Source organism: Mesoplodon densirostris, chromosome 9 (assembly GCF_025265405.1).
Source record: "Mesoplodon densirostris isolate mMesDen1 chromosome 9, mMesDen1 primary haplotype, whole genome shotgun sequence".
Taxonomy (NCBI): Eukaryota; Metazoa; Chordata; class Mammalia; order Artiodactyla; family Ziphiidae; genus Mesoplodon; species Mesoplodon densirostris.
Genome location: NC_082669.1, coordinates 68,037,044 through 68,056,870, shown reverse-complemented (window position 1 = coordinate 68,056,870; position 19,827 = coordinate 68,037,044). Strand labels below are relative to the sequence as shown.

Below are 19,827 nucleotides of genomic sequence, written 5' to 3'. Positions count from 1 at the left end.
CAGGGGAGTTGTTCCAAGATCAAGGCCATGAGGTGGATTATAGACTCCCTCCCCAGAAAATGACACAAATGTACATGTACACAAAGATTTTAATTTAATTTGGGGGCGGGGCGGGCTATGGGCCCTCTGAAGACTACCCTCAGTTTCCTTAGAAAACCACGCAGCCCAGAAGGGGGGCACCACGTGTGAGGAAGCAGCGCCTGCATTTCATTCTGGTAGGTTTGGCAGCGGTACCATGGACTCATTCTGACTTGTGGACCTGGGAGAGGGCGGTGCTGGGCTTCGCTCATCTTCCTTTCCAGAAAGTCCCAGGCAAGGGACGTCATGATGCACATGTACCTATGTCTCGGCTTCTAGAAAAGTGCTTTTGTCATTTGTTGGAACTGGTCCTCCCAAGCAACGCTGGGAATATTTTGATTTCTCCAGCTCCGCCCATGGCACCCTGGTCAGGAGGTTAAGTGTTTTATTGAAAAGACACACTTTTCCTTCCCAGGCTGATAAACAAGGCCACTGCAGGGAAACCGACTTCCTCTACCCGGTCGCTCAGCTGGAGAGGCCTGATCCTGGCCAAGGAAAACAGACGCATAAACATTTCAGGGACATATAGGAAGCATTTCTGCTGGACGCCTGCTGTGAATGGCCACTGGAGTTTACATAGCAAACTTCACGGGGGCCGTGCACAGCCTGGACAAAGCACTCCCTGCCAGCTCTTCCCTGCCGCTCCCCAAAGACCCAGAGTCCGGCCACTGCTCTTCTTACCCAGCTCACGAGAGCACAAAACAGGCTCTTTAGTTGTCACCACCAAATGCCAGCTTTGCCCCCTGCATGCCTGGCCCTTAAAGAGGAGGGGGTCTCCCTTGAGCCAGCGCTGCCGGGGAGCACAGCCCCTGAGCTGCTTGTGTCCTGAGCCCAAGGGGGCGCACGGAGGCTGGGGACTGGCTGCCGTCCAGTGTCTATGATTCTCCCTGGGTCAGGGCACATGGCGGAGGAGTGCGTGCCCCGGTCGCCATGTATGAACACCCACCTCTGTGGGCCCCACTAAGATTCCCAGCCAAGCACCCACGGGGCACAGCAGGGTGGGCCCTGGACGTGGCTCCGCCATGAGGTGGCTCCTGACTCCCGTGTGGACAGACAGGTGATAGAGGTTCCTGGAGGCCATGCCCTACCACTGGGCGCCCTCGCTCAGTTCATCGTTGGGAGCCACTGCAGAGGGGCCCCCAGCTTCTGTTTTTGACAAAACTCTCTGGTCTTTCTTCTTCACCAGCCTCCCATTGTGTTTCTATACTTGCTCATATTCCTTTTTGGAATCCATTGGATATAAATTGTTGGAACAAAGGAGGCTCTGAGTACAATTTTCCCTTCACGAGTGATTATGGAGATTTCCCTCTTCCCACCTATCTTACCCTCAGTCTGGAATGCGAGGGTCTCCACAGGCTCTGCCCACCAGAGCAGCTCAGCCAGTTCTCTCCACACACGCCCCGCTGCAGCCACATGGGGGACCACACTCAGTCCCTCTTCTCATCCTGACCTCGTTGTCCTCCCTGGCCAAGAGGTCCCTCCCTGAAAGGTTCTTTTCCCCATATCTGCTTGGCCAGGTGTAGCCTACCCTCCAGGTCCACATGACTGTCCTCATGGGGCCTCGCAGAGATCCAGGTTGACCCCGAGATGGGCTCCCAGGGAGCCTGAGTTTCTCCTGGTCTGCACAGCTTTCGGAGCCTGGTGCCTTAGACCTGGGGCTGATCCACAGAAGCCAGGCCAAACCAGAGGCCCCGCCAGGGACACCAGTGGGCCAGAGGGCATGGTTCGCCTGCAGAGACCCTCATTAGGTGATGACTTCGCCCACAGGTCTCCGGGGCTCTGAGGCCCCTCCACCCATCACCATCCCCGCCCCAGCCATGAGCCGGTCAGACCTCATGCTTCCTTTGCGGCAACAGAACAAATAAGGTTCGGCCCTCAGCATGGGTTTGACTCCTGTTTTATAGAAAGCCAACCATCAGAAATAACGAGTGCCCAGGGTCCCGGGCCGACCATATCAGAGGCTTGGCAAGGGGCCGGCCCCGCAGGGAGCGAGGGAGGGATGCATAGAAAAGGCAGCAGAGGCCCCACCAGCCTCCTTCCAGGCCTTGGCAGTCACCGCTCAGCTGGGAGGGGCTGCACAGCAGCACTCTGGGTCCACAGCACAGTCCTTCGCAGGCCCTTCATGGAAGAGGCAGGGAGGTTCTGGACGCTTCTGCAGCAGTGCTGGCCCAGACTTGTCCCTGAGGCCCAGGGCTCAGCCGTCACCCCCAGTGATGTGTGCTGAAGCCATGGGGCTCACCCACATGGAGGGTCACAGGATGGGGTCTGAGCCATTCCAGTTCACTGACGCCCCCTTCCACCTAAGAGCAGAGGAACAGAGAAAGAGTTAGAGCTGCAGGGGCCCACACAGGAGCCAGCTCTTGCCCTCACTCACCGGAATTGCTCTCTCCGGGCCTTCGAGGATTTCAGGTTCCAACATGCCCACCTCACCCCTCCACACTCACAGACAAGCCTACACACCAGGCCCCTACAAAACAAATGCACCTAAACCCCTCAAATGAGGTGCACGATCTACACGCATCTGAATCCAGCCACTTTCCAGGGGTGCCTGATGGTGGCACTTTAAAGGCACATGGGAAGACCTAGATATGGAGACATCCTGGAGGGTTCAAGGCACGGAAGGAGGTCCAGTTGCCAGAGCCCAGAAAGGTAGGCATAGGGCATAGGGAGCCAGCGGGAGTGGCACCACACGGGACCCGGGAGGCCTTGCAAGGATTCTGGGCTTTGCTTTAAGAACTGCTAGTGAAGGGCTGTGAGCGGTTCAGTAAAGCACTGATTTGCCTTTTTAAAAACTTACTTTATGAAGCCTTAAGAAGCACTGAGTATAATTAAACAGGAGTCCAGGTTTAGACACAATTTAATAATAGTTCAATTCCAAAATTAAAGTTATTACAGGTGAGACCAGCACTTGATTTTAATACATGGAACTAGTTTTCTAAAACAACTCAGAGGAATCATTTATAGCCGATGGAACATTTCTGAAAAATCTGTCATTAGGCGTATTATACATAGACGTACATCCTAAGATTATACAAACTAGGAAACAGCTGTTGCACGCCTCAACAGCAGTACTGGAGCACAGACTCTGAGACTGGGGTTTAGAAACGCTTCCCAGGGTGTGGGGTTTGGGGAGGGAGCAGACATTTTCAAAACCTGAAGTTTTTCTTCAGGACTGAAGTCATAATTGTAACTGCCACAGGGGAGGAAAACAGGGGATGCTTTTACTTTACTTGTACATCTGCGTTGCAAAGTCCAGTACAGGCAGACCTCATTTTATTGGGCTTCACTTTATCGCTCTTCACAGATACTGTGTTGTTTTTTTTTTTTTTTACAAACTGAAGGTTTATGGCAACCCTGTGTCAAGCAAGTCTATCGGTGCCATTTTTTCCAACAGCATTTGTTCTGTGTCTCCGTGTCACATCTGAGTAATTCTCGAAGCAGTTCAAACTTTTCCATTATTATTAAATTTGTTATGGTGATCAGTGATCTTTGATGTTATTATCACAGACAGATTACAACTCACTGAAGGGTCAGATGACAGCATTTTTAGCAATAAAGTATTTTCTAATTAAGATGTGTACATTGCTTTTTAGACATAATGCTATTGCATGCTTGACAGACTACAGGATAGTGTAAACATAACTCTCATATGCATTGGGAAACCAAAAATTTGTATGACTCGCTTTACTGCACTGGTCTGCAACGAACCCACAATATCTCTGAGGTCTGCCTGTATCCCTGAGATTGGACCTGCTGCAAGAAGGGAGTGAACAGGTTCTCCCAAAGTAAGGCTGTTGCATTTCCCAATCTAATGCTTAGAAGCATCACAAAGTTTCAGTAGTGGTTCGCCATAAAGCCAACGTTCTCCATCATCATGAATAACCTAGACCTCCACTGAATTTCTCTCTATTCCTTCCTCAGGCTTCTGCTCTTTGTCTTTCTTCTCGCTTGTGCCTTGCTTCAATGGCCACCTCAACGTCTCTGATTTTTAGGTCGAGAGAGACAGCCTTGCAGAGGCAGTGGGATTCATACTCTGTTTTTCCAACCTGCTTTCCTCCTGATTACCAGCAACTTCTTGGTCTCCTGTAAAGACTGTAAGAACCCCTGTTGAGAATTTTGCATATTTTACACCATTCCATTTCCCTTCAAGTGAGCAAACAGATCTGTCATTTGGAGAAGAAAAAATCTTAGTGGTAATTCTGTGCAGGAGTAGCATGGGAGACAATATTTGCATATAGCTCGTTTTGGAACAACTGATATGTGCGTTCTCTTCCTAGCTCCACCCACGGCGCTGTAAGGACAAGCCTTCCGTAACCACTGGGGAATGTGAGAATGTAACAGTTGTCATAGTCTAGACACAAGGCACAGCCCTGCCCTATGTTGTGCACGCCAATCAACATCCCAAGAAATTTTCATCTGGTCCATATATGAATGCTGGATTGCATCTTCTCGTTAAAACACTCAGCAAAAAAAGGCTGAGATGGGTGGATGGTGGAAAAGTTGCTCAGCCACGAATGTTATACTGTTTCAAGAAATGAGTCCCTCTAAAACTAGCTCTCTGTTCTCTTCAGTGTCACTTGGCAGTGCCTCCTGAGGCTGCAAGGTCTCACCCAAAATGCAGTTGTGTGGCTTTTTGGCAACTGATCCTTTGCTTCCTGCACGAAAGTCTGAGAGCTACCATATGACCACCTGAACCATTTGGTCCCTGGGATCCTTCTGCTCACAGATACTCAGAGGCGGGTCTGGATGTGCAAAAAGTTTGCATATATTTCTAGAAGGGGGCTTCTCTCAAGAGTAATTTTTGGAAGAACTACCTTAGTAAGATCCATTCCAAGCCTAACCTGTGATAAGAAATGTGTGATAACCTCTCGTGCTCATCCATGGACCCTGCCTCTGCTTTATCATCAGTCATATCATGTGCATCGACATGGTCAGCATCACTTGTTCCATTAGATGTGGAAGAATTAAGTGATTCTTTGGAACCTGGGTGCTTTAGACTGCTTCCTGTGTGTCAGCACTGAGGCGGATCTAGAGGAATCGATTAGACGTTTTGGGGTTGAGCCACTTTGATGGAATCCATCAGCATCATAGCATTCATCACTGCTCAAAGGAGAGATACTGGGATGGTAGGTATCTGGAGACAACTTGGCAACCCCGGGAGAATTCAGGCTGCTCCTTGGTGGTGAGTGCCCACCGCCTGCACTTTTGGTGCTGGACCCTGATGATGTCTCAGGGTAGCCAATATAGGTTCAGCTGGTAGGGAAGACACATGCAGCTCTGACTTGCACAACTGAGCAGGTTCGGGAGGTCAGGCAAGCTGGGAAGGCATTGAGATAACCACAGGTTCCAAGGGAGTAGGTGGACCTACAGCATCTACTGGGTTAACAGCACTTTAGCAACCTGTAGCAACATAAGACAAAGCCTTAGTGATTCTACCCTGCAACCTGAGGTTTTCAGTTTTCTTGCTCTGTTCATCATTGTTGCAGTTTTGAAACACATCATTAAAAAGCTTTTACAGTAAGTCCCCTACATATGAACCTTCAAGTTGCGAACTTTCAAAGATGCAAACGTGCGCTCCGTCCACGTCAGGTGTGAGTGAAACTGCAGCTTGCCCTCCATCTCCTGTTGCTTACGATCCTTCAGCTCTACCATCTCCCACCTCCTCTCCCTCCTCCAGTCAGTAACTCGTCTTGCCTGTTCACTCGATGCCAGCCCATGTGCCAGCTATTGTACTGCACTACTGTACTTTTCAAGGTACTGTACTATAAGCTTAAAAATGTTTTCTTTATTTTTGTAGGTTTTTTTTGTTTTTTATGTATTATTTTATGAAAAGTATTATAAACCTATTACAGTACAGTACTATATAGTCGACTGTGTTAGTTGGGCACCTAGGCTAACTTCGCTGGACTTAACGAATGCTCTCTTGGAATGGAACTCGTTCGTACGTAGGGGACTTACTGTCCTGTTAAGACTTGTAGAGGAGTATCAGCCTCTGTAAGTTTCCTATCAAAATCTTAGACACTAGGGGCACATCATGAATCCAGACATCCAGGGGTGGCAGGTGGAAGGAAGAGAGGGGAGTAACATTCCCACCCAGAGCCTGGCTCCAGACAGGCACCAGGGACGCAGGTTTGCAAAGGCCAAACTACTGCCCAGACCAGTTTGGATTCCTGCCTCCAGTCATGGAGAGAAGAAGGGGGAAGAGTCAGAAATAGACCAGACTTCCTGTATCCCTATAAGATCCACCCTCAGCCTGGCCCCCAAGGCCCTTCCCTTATCGCCCTCCTCTGCCCATACTGACAGGCAGACAGAAGTTCCTCCTGTGAGCTCCCAATGTGACAAAATAGGGTTTTGCCTCAGTGCAGGGGTGAGTCATATTCATCTGCTGCTAGAGCCCAGGTCACACCAACAGTCACCGAGTCCTAACGTCAGGCTGGGAGGTTTATGCTACCTGTGAGGCTTTTCACAGAGGTAACTAACCTACCCAATCCTGGACTACAGGTGCTGAGGCAGGGAGAGTATTAGAAACACAGAAAGAAGCAGTTCACAACCACAAGAGGAAATCAAAGCAGAGACGTTTTGAAAGGGCTGCAATGCTGGGATACTGTGCTTATTTAGGGGATGAATGGTTCCCCCGTAGGAACAGTTCTGAAAGTCTATGGATCAGTTACAAGGATGAAAAAGAAGAACTCTGCATATGCAATTAGGGGCTGATAGAGAAAGGGGAGGGATGGAATGGACTGCTTTCTGAGTGCAGAGGCGCCGGTCAAGGCTCACTCATCTATGCTGATGTAGAGGAGGCTGAGGGTGTGAGAGTTTAGAGCAGCGTGCCTCAACCTGGGCACAGCAGACATTTTGGTCTGGATAATTCTGTTGTCTGGGGGGGGAGGAGGGCTGTCTTGTGCATTGTAGGACATCTGGCACCCTCCCGCAAACGAGTAACAACCAAAAATGTCCCCAGACTTTGCCAAATATCCCCCGGGGTGCAAAACTGCCCCCAGTTGAGAACCACCGGCTTCGGGGTTGAGCTCAGTGAAGATGCCGTGGTCCCCAGAGCTGAGATCAGCTCAGCGTCATGGGCAGGCCCATCTCTTGCCCACGACTGAATTCCTTTCTTCCCCAGCAGCCATCACTGCATCAGAGCAGCAGTTACCTGACTTCACAGATTTTGAACATGATGTTTTGCTGTATCAGCAAGGAGAAGAGGGCAGGCCTGGTTTTAAAGCCACCAGAGCTGACCAGTAGAAATACACCCAAGCTCTTCTCTTACTCACTTTGGATTTCCAGACAAGTACCGTGTGTGCAAGTGTCCTGTCCTACGCGTCAGCTGCTGGCAGTCAGGGCAACTACAGAATGAGCCCCAAGGCTGTCTCTCACCTGCGAACCTGGCCGGTGCTGCGCCCTCCACCTGGAAGGACCATCCTCCCTCTCCACCCCTCCTCCTTCAGGGTCAGATCCAGGATCCCTCCCTCTGGAAGTATCCTCCCTCAGCACTGCTGGCAGGCTCTCCCCGGCCATGCTGTCATGGGGTCTCCCTCTCCTGCTAGACTGTGAGCCCCTAAAGGGCAGAGCTGGTCTCACTTGCCTCCATCCCCTCAATGACCTCTAGCTCTGTGCTGGGCTCCCAGGGATGCTGCTGAGTGAACACACCCCCTGTACACGCCCTGCCCCTCCTCAAGCCCAGGCACCAGAGGGAAAACCTGAGTCTTCATCACACTTCACTCTCCCTCCCCTTTGACCCCGGTGGTCACCGAGCCCTGTCCATCACCCACCTCCGCTCTCTCGTCCCTTCCCCTCTGCCTCCTCCCATTCTTCCTCCTCCCCCCACTTGCCTGTGAGACCCCTGAGGTCTCCAAAGGAGAGGGAATGCTTCTATATCTCCTCTCGACCTCATAACAGCTCAGGGAAGGCATCGTTTTACCCAACCGACAGATGGGGAAACTGAGGTCCAGACAGAGCCAGCCCTTCCAGAGGTTGTGCCACGTGACGGCAGCAGAGCCAGGACGCAGCTGGGGTCTCCAGACTCTTGCTGGCTGCTCCGCTCCGCATAGTGGCGTTGCACGTGCCATGAACAAGGAGACCAGGGGTGGCTGTGTGCGTGGGCTGCAGGCACAAGAGGGGGCTGGGCAGTGGGAGCACCCAGGAGCCCTCCCTCAATGGGGGAGAGGCACTGTGAAGAGGGCATCTAAGCAAGAAGGGTGTCAGCAGAGGCGTGAAGGCTGGAGCAGACGCCTCGGGCGAGTGGGTGCGCAGGTGAGGGAGGCAGGCGCTCGGCTCCAGCCCCTCAAAGGCACCGTTCCCAGCTGAAATGACATTTTCCATTTTTTGTCTGCGCCTCCAAACAGGAACATCTGTCGCCCAGGCCCAGGCCCCGGTTATGAGTTCTTTCCTCTTTTCTCTGGCCTGGTGACAACCCTTTCATTTACTCCCATTCTAGCGAGGCTGGAAGCTTGAGAGAGGTCACTGTGTGTGTCTTCTTTGGAAACGACCATAAATGAGTCTTTTTTTTTTTTTTTTTTGCTGAGATGGTTAGAGAACAGAGGAGGGAGAAGGCTGGGGGACAGACACAAGCGAAGGTAACAGGAGCTTCTCTGAGGTCTAGGTGTGCGTCACACCAGAGAGTGGAGACAGCACGGGGCCCGGGGGTGGTTCAAGTTAGGATGCTCTTCTCCAAAGGCCAAACTGGCAGTCTGGTCTTGTGCAATGTCACCGTGGCAACAAAGCCAGGTGGCAGGAAGTCACACTGCCTGCTCAGTGACCTTCCACTGGACTGGGATAGCACCGGCCTAAGCTCCAGGCCCTGAACTGCTCGACTCGAGGTGTGGCCTGGCGTCAGACCTCCACTCCGGCGACCCCATCTGTAGAAGGAAGGGCCATATCGGGCGGTGTCCAAGGGCCTTTCTGTGGATCCCAAGCAGGTGGCCAGGTGGCCAGGGATGTGGGTGGCATGCTCCGTGTGGGTTAGCGTGAATGTCAGAGGTTCTTATGGGGCAACAGAGGTGGTTTTGAGGGCAGGTGGTGCATCTCTCCCTGGATTAGAACAGAGTTGATTCTGAACTTGACCTCTATTTGACTGTGAACTCTGAGAGCAAGAAGTGCGTCTTATCCAGCTGTTTCTTCCATGGAGTCCAGTCCAGGGGTTCCATGAGGTTGAAGTGATGAGAGGGAAACCCCGCCAGCCCGCAGGTTGGCCTACCCTGCCATGAGTGCTCGGCTGCCTTTCAGCGGGTGCTTGGACTCTGACTGGCCTTGGAAATGACCTGAGCTCGGGCCATATGCCCTTCCTGTCAAGGCAGCAGGACTTATCCCCTAAGAGACAGGGCCCCAGCTTTAGCGGGTCTCACTGACCTTGAAGGCTACTTTCCCAAGTTTCTCCCTTTGAGCTGTTTGAGAATCTGGGATGAAAACAATACGCAAAGCCTTTGTAATCCAACCCCTCGGAACAGGATTCCAGGAGGCTGGGCCTGTTGTTTCCCATTACAGTGGGGTATGTTATCTGATGGGTACAGAGGGGGAAAAACCCTGCGTTCCCGCTATTCACTCACCCATTCAGCTTTCCGGGAATGATGCTGGGAAAAAGTCTCACCGTGTTAACTGCCCAGATGGACCGAGCCAACAGACCTGGTGGGGTGGGGGGGGGGGCAGGGGGCAGCCAGTGGAGCCAGGAAGAAAGTACCCCTGGTCTGGTATGTTACAGCAGACCAGATGCTGGAGGGTCAGCACCTCACCTGACATCTGACTCTCACAAGGCAGCCAGGGAGGGTGAGGGAGAGGTAGGCACCGCCTTCAGCAGCCACCAGAACTTCAGTTCTCACAGTGCCGTCCCAGGACAGCAGCACCAGGAGCACCGGGGAACTCTTGACAAATGCAGATTCTCAGGCCTCATCCCAGACCTACTGAGCCAGAAGCCCCAGGGGTGGGACCCAGCAATCTGTGTTTTACCACACCCTCCAGCGGGGATGCCCGCTGAACCCTGATGATCATATGCTCTAGCAAATCTTCCCAGTGGGCGGCCATAGACAAATACAGACGTGCTGGACCATTGATCCCCTCAGCCATCACGGCACTGGGCAGAGACTGGGTCAACCAGAGTCCCCAAGCCACTTGTCCCTAACCCTTTGTGTTGCCGCAGTACGATGATGTGCTATCTGTGACGAGGACTAGGAAGCACTGCTGGAGCAGAGGCCAAGGCTCAACCCTGCCCAAGCTCCTCCCGCGACAGTGAGCAGGGACAGACAAGGGCAGGGCAGGGACTCAGACTGGACCGCCTGCCCCAGGCCGAGGGCTCGCTTCCTGTTGTGTGCAGCCTCTGCAGATCATTTCACATGCCGTCATTTCGCTGGTGCATTTCATGGCACATGGCCCCGGGGACAGGGGTAGGTTCTGGGAGAAGGGACAGCTCACAGAAGAAGAAGAGGTGCTCCGGGCCCACGTTCACACTCAGATGTCTCTGGACTGAGCTCCCTGACAGACCAGAGCCCCAAGTCATTCTCAAGCACTTGCCAATTAGGGCTGAGCCCAATCCCCAGGCCCCTGGGAGGTGCCTGGTGAGTCGAGTCCTGCAGCAGAAGCATTCTTGGGGAAAGAGGAGTTACTCCAGACGGGGGCAGATGCAGAGGTCTGGGGCGGTGGGACACCCCTGGGAGGGGCACAGAGACAGACGTAGGGCTTCAGCGAGGGGTCCCAGGGGTCTGGAGGCGGGGTGGAGCCTGTGCCCAGGGTGCGGTCCAGAGCCCTGCTGGGCAGGTCCTCCTGCAGGAAGGATGCCCTGTGGCCTCCCACCCCGTCCTGCAGAAGGTGCCAAGGCTGGTGTCACCTCCTTCCCCCATGCAGCCCTTCTCTCATCACTCTGAATGAGTGGCCCTTTGTACATGAAAGGAAAGCGACCTGCATGTGCCTTTAATCCTCCCGGTGAAAGAAACGCTGGCACGTGACCCCACAGGAATGCTCCGTCCCTGGCCCAGTGGGCGGGCAGGTGGACGGGTGAGCAGGTGGACGCGTGGGTGGGGCGGTAATGAAGATGTCACGACGTCTCCTCCACGTCCCCTCCCTGGGAAACAGTCCCTGGGGGCTGTGTATGTGGAGTCCTCTTTCTCTCTTTGGCTCCATTCAAGGGCTCACTTGCCCGTGGGTGGGCAGCAGCCCTAGACTCCAGGGGAGCCCACTGGATCGCAGGCGGTCAGAGCCGCAGGGCCCCAGCCATGGCCTACATCCTCCACCCCAAACCCCACCATTTCACAAACAGGAAAACAGAGGTTCCGCCCGAGGTCACAGAGAGTCAGGAGCGGCTGAGACAACGTTAACGAGGGCGCTCTTCACAACAGCCGTGTGAGCCAGGCACGGACACTGCCCCCATTTTACAGATGACAAAGTGAGGTATAGACAGGAGAGGTCCAATGGCTCTTAGCCAGAAAGCAGCAAGGCCAGGATTCAAACGCCAGAACGCATGCTCACCACACTGGCAAGTTCTAACGCTTCCCCACTGGAATCCAGGTCTCCTCCCTCCCCCAGGCCTGCCCCTCCCACTGCACCCTGAGGCCTCCAAGTCACCACCCAAAGACTTTATGATTCCCAACGGCTACAACCGCCAGTCCGCGGGGTGGGGGTTGGGGGGACGGTTGCTGCCCCAGCCCTGGGGCCTGGTCAGAGAACTCCTATTCACCCGCCTCCCCTGGCCTGAGCCTCAGTTTCCCTTAAAGACTGAGGGCTGGGTGAGACGAGCCAAGGACCCCCGCCGGCAACCCCACTGCCTCTGGGGCACCTCCACTCAGTGTTCAGACGGCCGCACCCGCACCCGCAGAAGGACGGGGGCTGTTCCTCCCGCGTGAGGGTCGCTGCTCCAGGAAGCCACCTCCGAGCACACCCTGGCCGCGCTTCCGATCCTGCCCGAGCTCCACCGCCACCACCAGATAACCTCACTCGCTCTTCCTCCTGCGGGCCTAACAGCACTCAGCACACCTGGCAGCTGCTGCCTGGAATGAGGGGAGCTCTCAGGAGGCACCAGCTCACCTCCACCCCCTGCCACGGGGCATCTTGGGGAGCTATCTGAAGACACGGCATCTCGCCAGTCGCACACGTCTCCCTGGGCCATGGTGACCACAAAATGCCACATACAGACAAACCCAAGCACTGTGTCTTTGCAGTCTGCAGGGGTCCTACCGGCCCCTCACCACACCCCTCCTAGTTGGGACAATCCAGGAACCCACCCCGCTTCCTGCAGGCCACTCCCAACCACTGCTCCTCCCAGCCACTCAGGCAAGGCCCCAAAGCCACAGATGGGCCTGACTCACTTGGTTCTGATGCACAGCTCCAGGGGAGGAACGAGGTCGTTGTCTCTGTCCTCAGGGACGGTCTGGGTGGTGTCTGGGGAGCGGCGGGGAGAGAGGCACACGCTCATCAGCCCGGAGCCCACGTTCACCCCGAGGTCAGCACCAGCAACCCTACTCCTGGGACCTGACTCTTCCGGTACCTGCCCCTCTTCTCTTCTTATTTGGACCCTCCCTGGTTCCTGCCCATCAGTTCTGACCCGGACACCACAGATGTCCCTGCTCACTGGCCTCCCACCTCCAGTCTCCACCCCACCCTCCTGCCCCCTTTCAGCTACCAGAATAATTCTTTCTAAAAACATGTCTTAGCCCACCACTCCCCTGCTCCAAAACCTTCCATGGCTCCCCACTGCCTGGAGAATAAAACCCCAACTTGTTGCCGTGATACTGTCTGCTATGTAGTCTCGACCTCACCTTGTACCCTTAAGGCCATCAGTTTCTCAAGGCCCAGCTCCGGCCCCCTCCTGCAGGAGGATCTGCGCACACTCGCCCTCTGACCCCCCCAGTCTGCGTTGTTCTCTGACTGCCCTGACTGGGTGTGCTAAGGCCGGCGTCCCCGACCGGTCTGGAGGCTCCCCGGGGACGGACAGGGCAGGCGGGGAGGCGGCGTACCGATGGTCAGCCGGATCTGCTCCTGCTGGCTGGCCAGGCCGTCATAGTAGTACAGGTCAAAGAGCCTCTCGGTCCTCCAATCTTGCAGCAGCTCCAGCTGCAGGCTGAAGAGGACGCTGAAGTGGCTCTCACTGCACACCACCCAGATGGGGAACCTCGGGGTCTTCAGGAAGCAGCCGACCTGGACGAGGGAGAGGGAGCAGACAGAGGTACCTAATACCATGCGCCATCCCAGGGAAGCGGGCCAGAGCATCTTCTGTCCAGCCCCAGGCCCGGGCTGTCCTCAGCGAGGCCCCGTTGGGGATCCCAGACCCTGTGTGAGGCTGGGGCCCCGTCTGCGGCTCACTGACACAGAGCTGTCCCTGCCCGCTCAGCCCGCTGCTCGCAGGGCCTTTGCCCCACAGGCAGTCACATGGAGATACCCTGGCCTGAAAGCCGGGCGTCGCCCCCCCCCTTCATCTCCCACATCCTGCTGGTATGCGGTGCTTGCCCACCCTGCCTCTGACAGCTCTCCAGGCCCAGCCTCTCCTCCCCAAGCAATGACCTCCTAGCCGGCTCTTCCGTACCCTCCCCTCCCCAGCCACAGCCACACAGAACCTCTCACCGGTCCTCAAACTAATCCAGCACGGCAAGCCTCATGCCTGTGCGTTCACTGTTCACCCGTATACCTCTCCTCCCCCAGGGGTTCTGCATCGCCCAATCAGAGAGCACGCATCATGTCCCGCTTCTAGTCCTAGGCACTAGGTGCTAGGTACCCACCCTCCTCTGCTGCAGTGCATCACTCTGCCTCACGATAAGCGTGTATGCCTGCCTCTGGCACGGACTACACCCTTGGACCAGAGCAGGGGGTATAAGTCAACATAAGCAAATGTTTGACGACTGAAGGTCCTCGCGAATGAAGCGGAACTGGAGCTAGGACTTTAGCTTGAAGACAGGTGGGGCTGGAGCCACAGGTGGAAGGGAGGGAGGGCCTCTGGGTGAGCAGTCTGTGGGTGATGCCAGAACAAATGTCCAGAGACATTCAGGAGAAAATCAGGGCATCAGGAAAGAGCAGGGGAAGGGGAGGATAAAGAGCTGGAACTTCCTTCTGAGGACGGAGTCCTTTGGAAAGTTCCCAGCAGAGGACTTTCATGGTAGAGGGGTGTTGGGAGAAGGCAGATGCACGGAATCAGCATCAGGGCCTTCCTGTGGTTCCGCCTGCAGAAGAGAGAGGCGTGGCGGGGCCCTCCGAAGGCCTGCTCAGATGCCTGGCTGGTCTGCCCCTCGATGGCCAGACCTCGACGCACTCTCTCGCTGTCACCTGTGACTCTCCACCCCGGGCCCTAGTTTATTCATTTCTGTACGTGCAGTGGGCCAGCTGATTCGGCCTAATCCCCACCAGCCCCAAGGAGATGTTTGCATGCTCAGGTATTTACAGCCACAGCCTGTGGATTAAGGAAAGAATGGGAATTATTTTTCCAGTGGGGAGATGGGCATACTTTCTCCGGGGCCCGTCACAGGCGACTGCCCGGCCAGTCTTCCTCGGGCCTCTCAGAGCCCACCTGGAGCTGGGGTGTCCCGGACAAAGGGGCTGTGCTCCGGGGAAATGCTTGCTCGTGAACCTCCTACAGAGGGTAGCAGGGTGAACTTCACGAAGTGTTCACTGTCTCATTGCCCAAGCCCCCCACCCACCCCCTCCACCTGGCCCCTTGGGCCCTCACCCCAGCCCCCTGTGAACATTAAAGTGTGACTCGCTCCTTGGTGGAAACGGTGTGGGGGGGGAGGTGGAATTAGTTGTCTTAAACGATGTGGCTGGACGTGCCTAAACCCCACTGCAAACTTGGCCTCCATTCCAGGTTAAAATTCCAGGCTTTTCTGGTGAGGGCATCACCTCGAACAGGGAGCCTTAAAGACTGGGAAGCCAGCGCTCATTCACTACAGGGAAAAAGAGCCATGCAGCCCACCAGGAACAGGCGTCTGCAGAAACAGCCACCCTGAATTTTCCAGCAGAGGGACAAAAGGGCAGCTTGCCATTTAAGCAACAGTCAAAAGATTAAGGGCAAAAAAAGCTGCCCGGGGAGTTTATAAATGAGTTTTCTCATTCAGGAGCCCCTCCCAATTGGGTGACATTTTCCAAAGATGAAATTCACTTCCTTTGGATTCTGGGGTAGCTGACCAAAAGCCTAGGGCGAGGAAGGAGGGTGGGTGGGCACATTTCCTCCAGCACAGCCTCTCTCCTGGTGGGTGAACGTGCAGCACAATCAGGGATTAAGGTGACCCTTGAACAACGTGGGTTTGAACCGTGTGGGTTCACTTATACATGGATATTTTTCAACAGTAACTACTACAGCACTACGCGGTCCGTGGTTGGTTGAATCATTGGATGCAGAAGAACGGCGGATACGAAGGATTGACTATGAATTATACACAGATTAACGCCCGTGCTGCTCAAGGGTCAACTTGTACTTTTACCTGGATTCTTAACGTCTTTTGCAGGAGTGAGGTGTGTGAATGCCCCCAACCCAACCATGGACTGCCAGCTTCGAAACCCTAATTTAAAAGGATCAACATTTGATTGCTGGCAGAGTGACAGTCTGTCATCGCCAAGGATGACATCCATTCAACATGAGTTATACTTTGGTCCCAGGGACCATGTGAGACAATGGGTCAGTGGTGAAGTACCCTGGAACAGCCTGTCCTTATGGGGTTAGCTGCCGAATGAGGAGGAGATAGTAAACAAAGAATCACACAGACACATTTGCACCACATTTCACTGAATCTAAGATGCCATCAGAGTCACCATTATTATTATTATTATTATTATTTTTTTTTTTTTTTTTTGCGGTATGCGGGCCTCTCACTGCAGTGGCCTCTCCCGTTGCGGAGCACAGGCTCCAGACGCGCAGGCTCAGCGGCCATGGCTCACGGGCCCAGCCGCTCCGCGGCATGTGGGATCCTCCTGGACCGGGGCACGAACCTGCGTCCCCCGCATCGGCAGGCGGACTCTCAACCACTGTGCCACCAGGGAAGTCCCTAACCTCTTCTTATAAGGATACCAGTCCTCTGGATTTGGGCCCAACCATACGACCTTCTTTTTACCTTAATTACCTCTTTAATGGCCTTATCTCCAAACACAGTCACACTCCAAGGTACTGGGGGCTAGGACTTCAGTAAATGAATGTAGGGTCGGGGGAGTGGGGGGAACGGCACAATTCAGCCCATAACAATCTCAGAGGACTGGGAATGCACAGAAGGTTGTTAAGCAAAGGAATGATGTGACTGATCTACTCTTTTAAAGATCACACTGGCTTCAGTGAAGAAACAGGATTGGAAGGAGGTGGGGACAGGAGCCAGTGGCCAGCTGGGCCATCACAAGTGTCCAGAACAGCGATGCTGGTGGCTTGGATAAGGGTGAAAGTGGACAGACTTGAGAAACAACTTCGGGAAGGAGCCCCACGACCTCTTGATGGATTAAATGCGCTCCTGGTTTGAGTAACTGGGTAGATGGTACTGTTTGCAGAGCTGGACAAATGGGAGGAGGAGGATGGTGCTTATAGAGCTCTCCCTGCCAAGCTCAGCCTTTGCCCAGGTCCCTTCCTGAAGGCAGCAATGAACGTGACCTACAGGTCATGGGGAAGCCCTGAAGTTAAACTCCCTGTGCCTTGCTGTCCTTCCCTGGCCTCTCAGTCCCCCATCACCACTGCCACCACAAGCCGGGAGGGGCTGGTCTTCCCAGTGCAGCCTGCAGTGCAGTCCATCCTCACTTTGCGCTCTGGGATGGAGGGAGTGAGGGGGAAGTCAGATGGGCAAGGCAAGGCCAGCCCAGTGGGTCAGCGATGGCAGATTGGGTCCTGTAGGACACAGCCATGCTGGGGTGGGGGGCTGGTTACTTACGGCAGGGGTGCATTTCTTGGCCCAGAGTTGCCTCTGCTTCCCCCGGGCACAGCCGGAATGTGGGTCACCTGACAAGCTCGCTGATAGGCAGGACCTATCATCCTCCCACACACATACTCATGAGGGCCCCAGAACCCTGGCTCCCAGCCAGAGGCCGCGCTGAGAAGCCTGGAGATGGGCTGTGAGTGAAGGCGGGCCTGGTTCTGCCGTCTACATGAAAGAAAGGCTTCAGCCTTATCAGAACAGCCCCGCTGTGGACGCCATGCCCAGGCGGCCCCAAACACCAGATCTTCCCCAGTGATCATGTCTGTACTGCCAGGTGGAAGAAGACCAGGTCAGGCTGAGAGGGGGCCCTGGCTCTGGGTCCAGGTCTGGGCCTGGAGGCTAAACCTCCTTGGATTCCCTTTCTGTCTGACGTGGCTAATCATGAAAGCCCCAAGGAACTCAGTGACCAAAGGGATAGCGGGTGGAGTTATGGGAAAGGAAAAGTGCTTTGTCTAACTGCCAGGCCTCTGCCTTCTCCTTCAGAGGCCCAGCCTTCAGTGAGCTCTGGAGAGTAGGAGAGGAGGCCCTGGGGTCCTTCTTTAGCGGGGCTGCAGTCCCAAGGCAGAGGAGCAAACCATCCCTTGCTGCGGGGAGATAATACACCCAGTCTTCGAGGAAGCAAACAACAGCAGAGCGGTGGGTGGGGGGTGTCTATGTGCATTCAAGGATCATTGTAGGACCTGAATTTGTGCAATCAGCATTTTGTTCCAAGGACAGGATGATGCCCAACTGCTGTTCCCGTCAATTACCCTCAACAGACCGAAGGAAAATAGTTTACATTTTGACCAATGCCCTCCACACGAGAGTGAAACCAGGGCTCATGGTAAGCCTGGGGATTCTGCGAGCCTGGGCGAGGTTACCTTTCAGCCCGCGGAATTTTGGGCTGAATGCCTTCAGAGCCCACCCAGGATCTGATGCTCAGGGTTCCTGGTGCTTCTCACGGGCCACGTGGCTATATTCCTGGGGTCCCTCCTGACACCAGCACATCTGGGAAGGAGTCACTGTCACTCTTTTCTCCCCAAGTCTTTGGAACCCACAAGGCTGCTTCCTGTCCATGGGGGTGGGGTGTCACCCAGAGGCGGAATCTGGGCACAGGGCCACCTGAGCAACGGCGTTCCATGGGACAGCACACCCAAACATGTGATCACACAGGAAGGCCATGATGAAACTGAACCACCCTGCATATCCATCCACCTAGCATACTCTGAGTATCCCTTTGGGTCAGTCTCTGCATCCCTGGTTCTGGGGATGTAAGATGAATGGGGCCTCATCATGACCCTCCAAGCATCTTTGCTGGGCCGGTCACCAGAGAAAGACCTCCTGCTACCCCTCAGGACAACCCTTTCAGGTAATCGACCACAGAACAATGTCTTCCCTGGAGACATGAAAACCGAGGCTCAGAGAAGGTTCGACAGCAGGCTGGGACAAGAACACAGGGCCCAGTGGTCCCCTGCCCATGTTGCCCAGAGATAATGTCACCCTACCCCGTGCCCAGCTTCACCTGGGGGTCCGGCCCTTTCTAAGACCCTGGCTGCAGTGAGAGAAAAGGTAGAGGGACCAATACACTTGCAAACAGACTGAGTAAGGCCTGTTATGGGTTGAATTGTGTCCCCCCAAAAGATCTGTTGAAGTTCTAGCTCCCAGTACCTCAGAATGTGGTCTTATTTGGAAATAGGGTTGCTGCGGATGTAACTAGTTAAGACGAGGTTAGCGGGGTAGGGTGGGCCCGCAATCCACATGACTGACATCCTTATGAGAAAAGGAAACACAGAGGGAGAAGATGGCCATGTGATACTAGAGGCAGAGATTGGAGTGATGCAGCCACAAGCCAAGGATCACCAAGGATTGCTGGAAAACATCAAAAGCTAGAAGGGACAAGGAAGGCTTATTCTCCCTGTGGGCTTCAGGAGGAGTGTTGCCCTGCCGACACCTTGATTTTGGACTTCTGTTAGGAGAACTTCTGCTCCAGAACTATGAAACAACACGTTTCTGTGGTTTTTTTGTTTTTTGGTTTTTTTGCGGTATGCAGGCCTCTCACTGTTGTGGCCTCTCCCGTTGCGGAGCACAAGCTCCGGACGCGCAGGCTCAGCGGCCATGGCTCACGGGCCCAGCCACTCCGTGGCATGTGGGATCTTCCCGGACCGGGGCACGAACCCGTGTCCCCTGCATCGGCAGGCGGACTCTCAACCACTGCGCCACCAGGGAAGCCCCGTTTCTGTGGTTTTAAGTCACCCAGTTTGTGGTGCTTTGTTGAGACAGCCCTAGGAAACTAACACAAGGCCCAAGACCTCAGGCCCTTGTCCCTGGAGAAGACCCCCTGGCCAACACACACACACACACGACAACTGCGGCCACCCTAATGCACGAGCACACTGTAAATCCCTAGAAGTCCCTTTCATGGATCAGCTGGCTCTGGGAGGGAACTACATGCCTGTACTGGATGGCGGTGAAGCTGCAGTTTTCCCATACGCTCCGTGATTGAGACTGGACCCAGCTCCGGGAACTGGAGCCACCTCTCCTTCTCCTCCCTCCCTCCTGTTGGTCCCAGGGAGCCAGGCTCTTGGGTCTCTGGAGGCCCGAGGGCTCGGTACCTGGCACACGCTGTAGTGTTCAAAGAGGGACAGGAAGCCGATGTCGCTGCGCGCGGCGATGCCTTTGAGGAGCGTGATGTTCCCGTTGCCAGAATCGAGCTCAACCACGTCGTTGAAAACATTGGACACGGCTTTCCCGGTCAGGAGCAGATTGACAAGTTCCTGTTGATGAGGGAAAGGGGAAAGGCTTGTCAAGGGGAGTTGGGGAACAAGAGAAAAAGGGTGGAAAAGGAAGGAAGAAAGCAAGGAGGGCGAGAGACCGAAATCAGAGGGGGCCGTGACTTCAGCGTTCCCACAGACCT

At 54.6% G+C, this 19,827-nt stretch overlaps 1 protein-coding gene and 1 pseudogene across 2 annotated transcripts in view; both read right to left on the bottom strand.

Moving 5' to 3' along the window:
* Window positions 1–550: 550 nt before the first annotated feature.
* MINDY4 (MINDY lysine 48 deubiquitinase 4) overlaps window positions 551–19,827 on the bottom strand; it is a 164,126-nt gene continuing 144,849 nt past the window's right edge. The window contains exons 15-18 of one of the 2 annotated variants that reach the window (XM_060107468.1): window positions 19,526–19,687; window positions 13,017–13,197; window positions 12,369–12,441; window positions 551–2,378 (exon numbers count right to left, since the gene is read on the bottom strand). In XM_060107468.1, coding sequence (XP_059963451.1) covers window positions 2,330–2,378; window positions 12,369–12,441; window positions 13,017–13,197; window positions 19,526–19,687 — 465 coding nt within the window. In that variant the 3' untranslated portion in view covers window positions 551–2,329. Of the gene's footprint in view, window positions 2,379–5,263; window positions 5,479–12,368; window positions 12,442–13,016; window positions 13,198–19,525; window positions 19,688–19,827 lie in introns of those variants that run through there. The other variant, XM_060107469.1, reaches the window with a different exon arrangement.
* LOC132495627 (oxysterol-binding protein-related protein 9-like) lies at window positions 3,887–5,422 on the bottom strand (annotated as a pseudogene).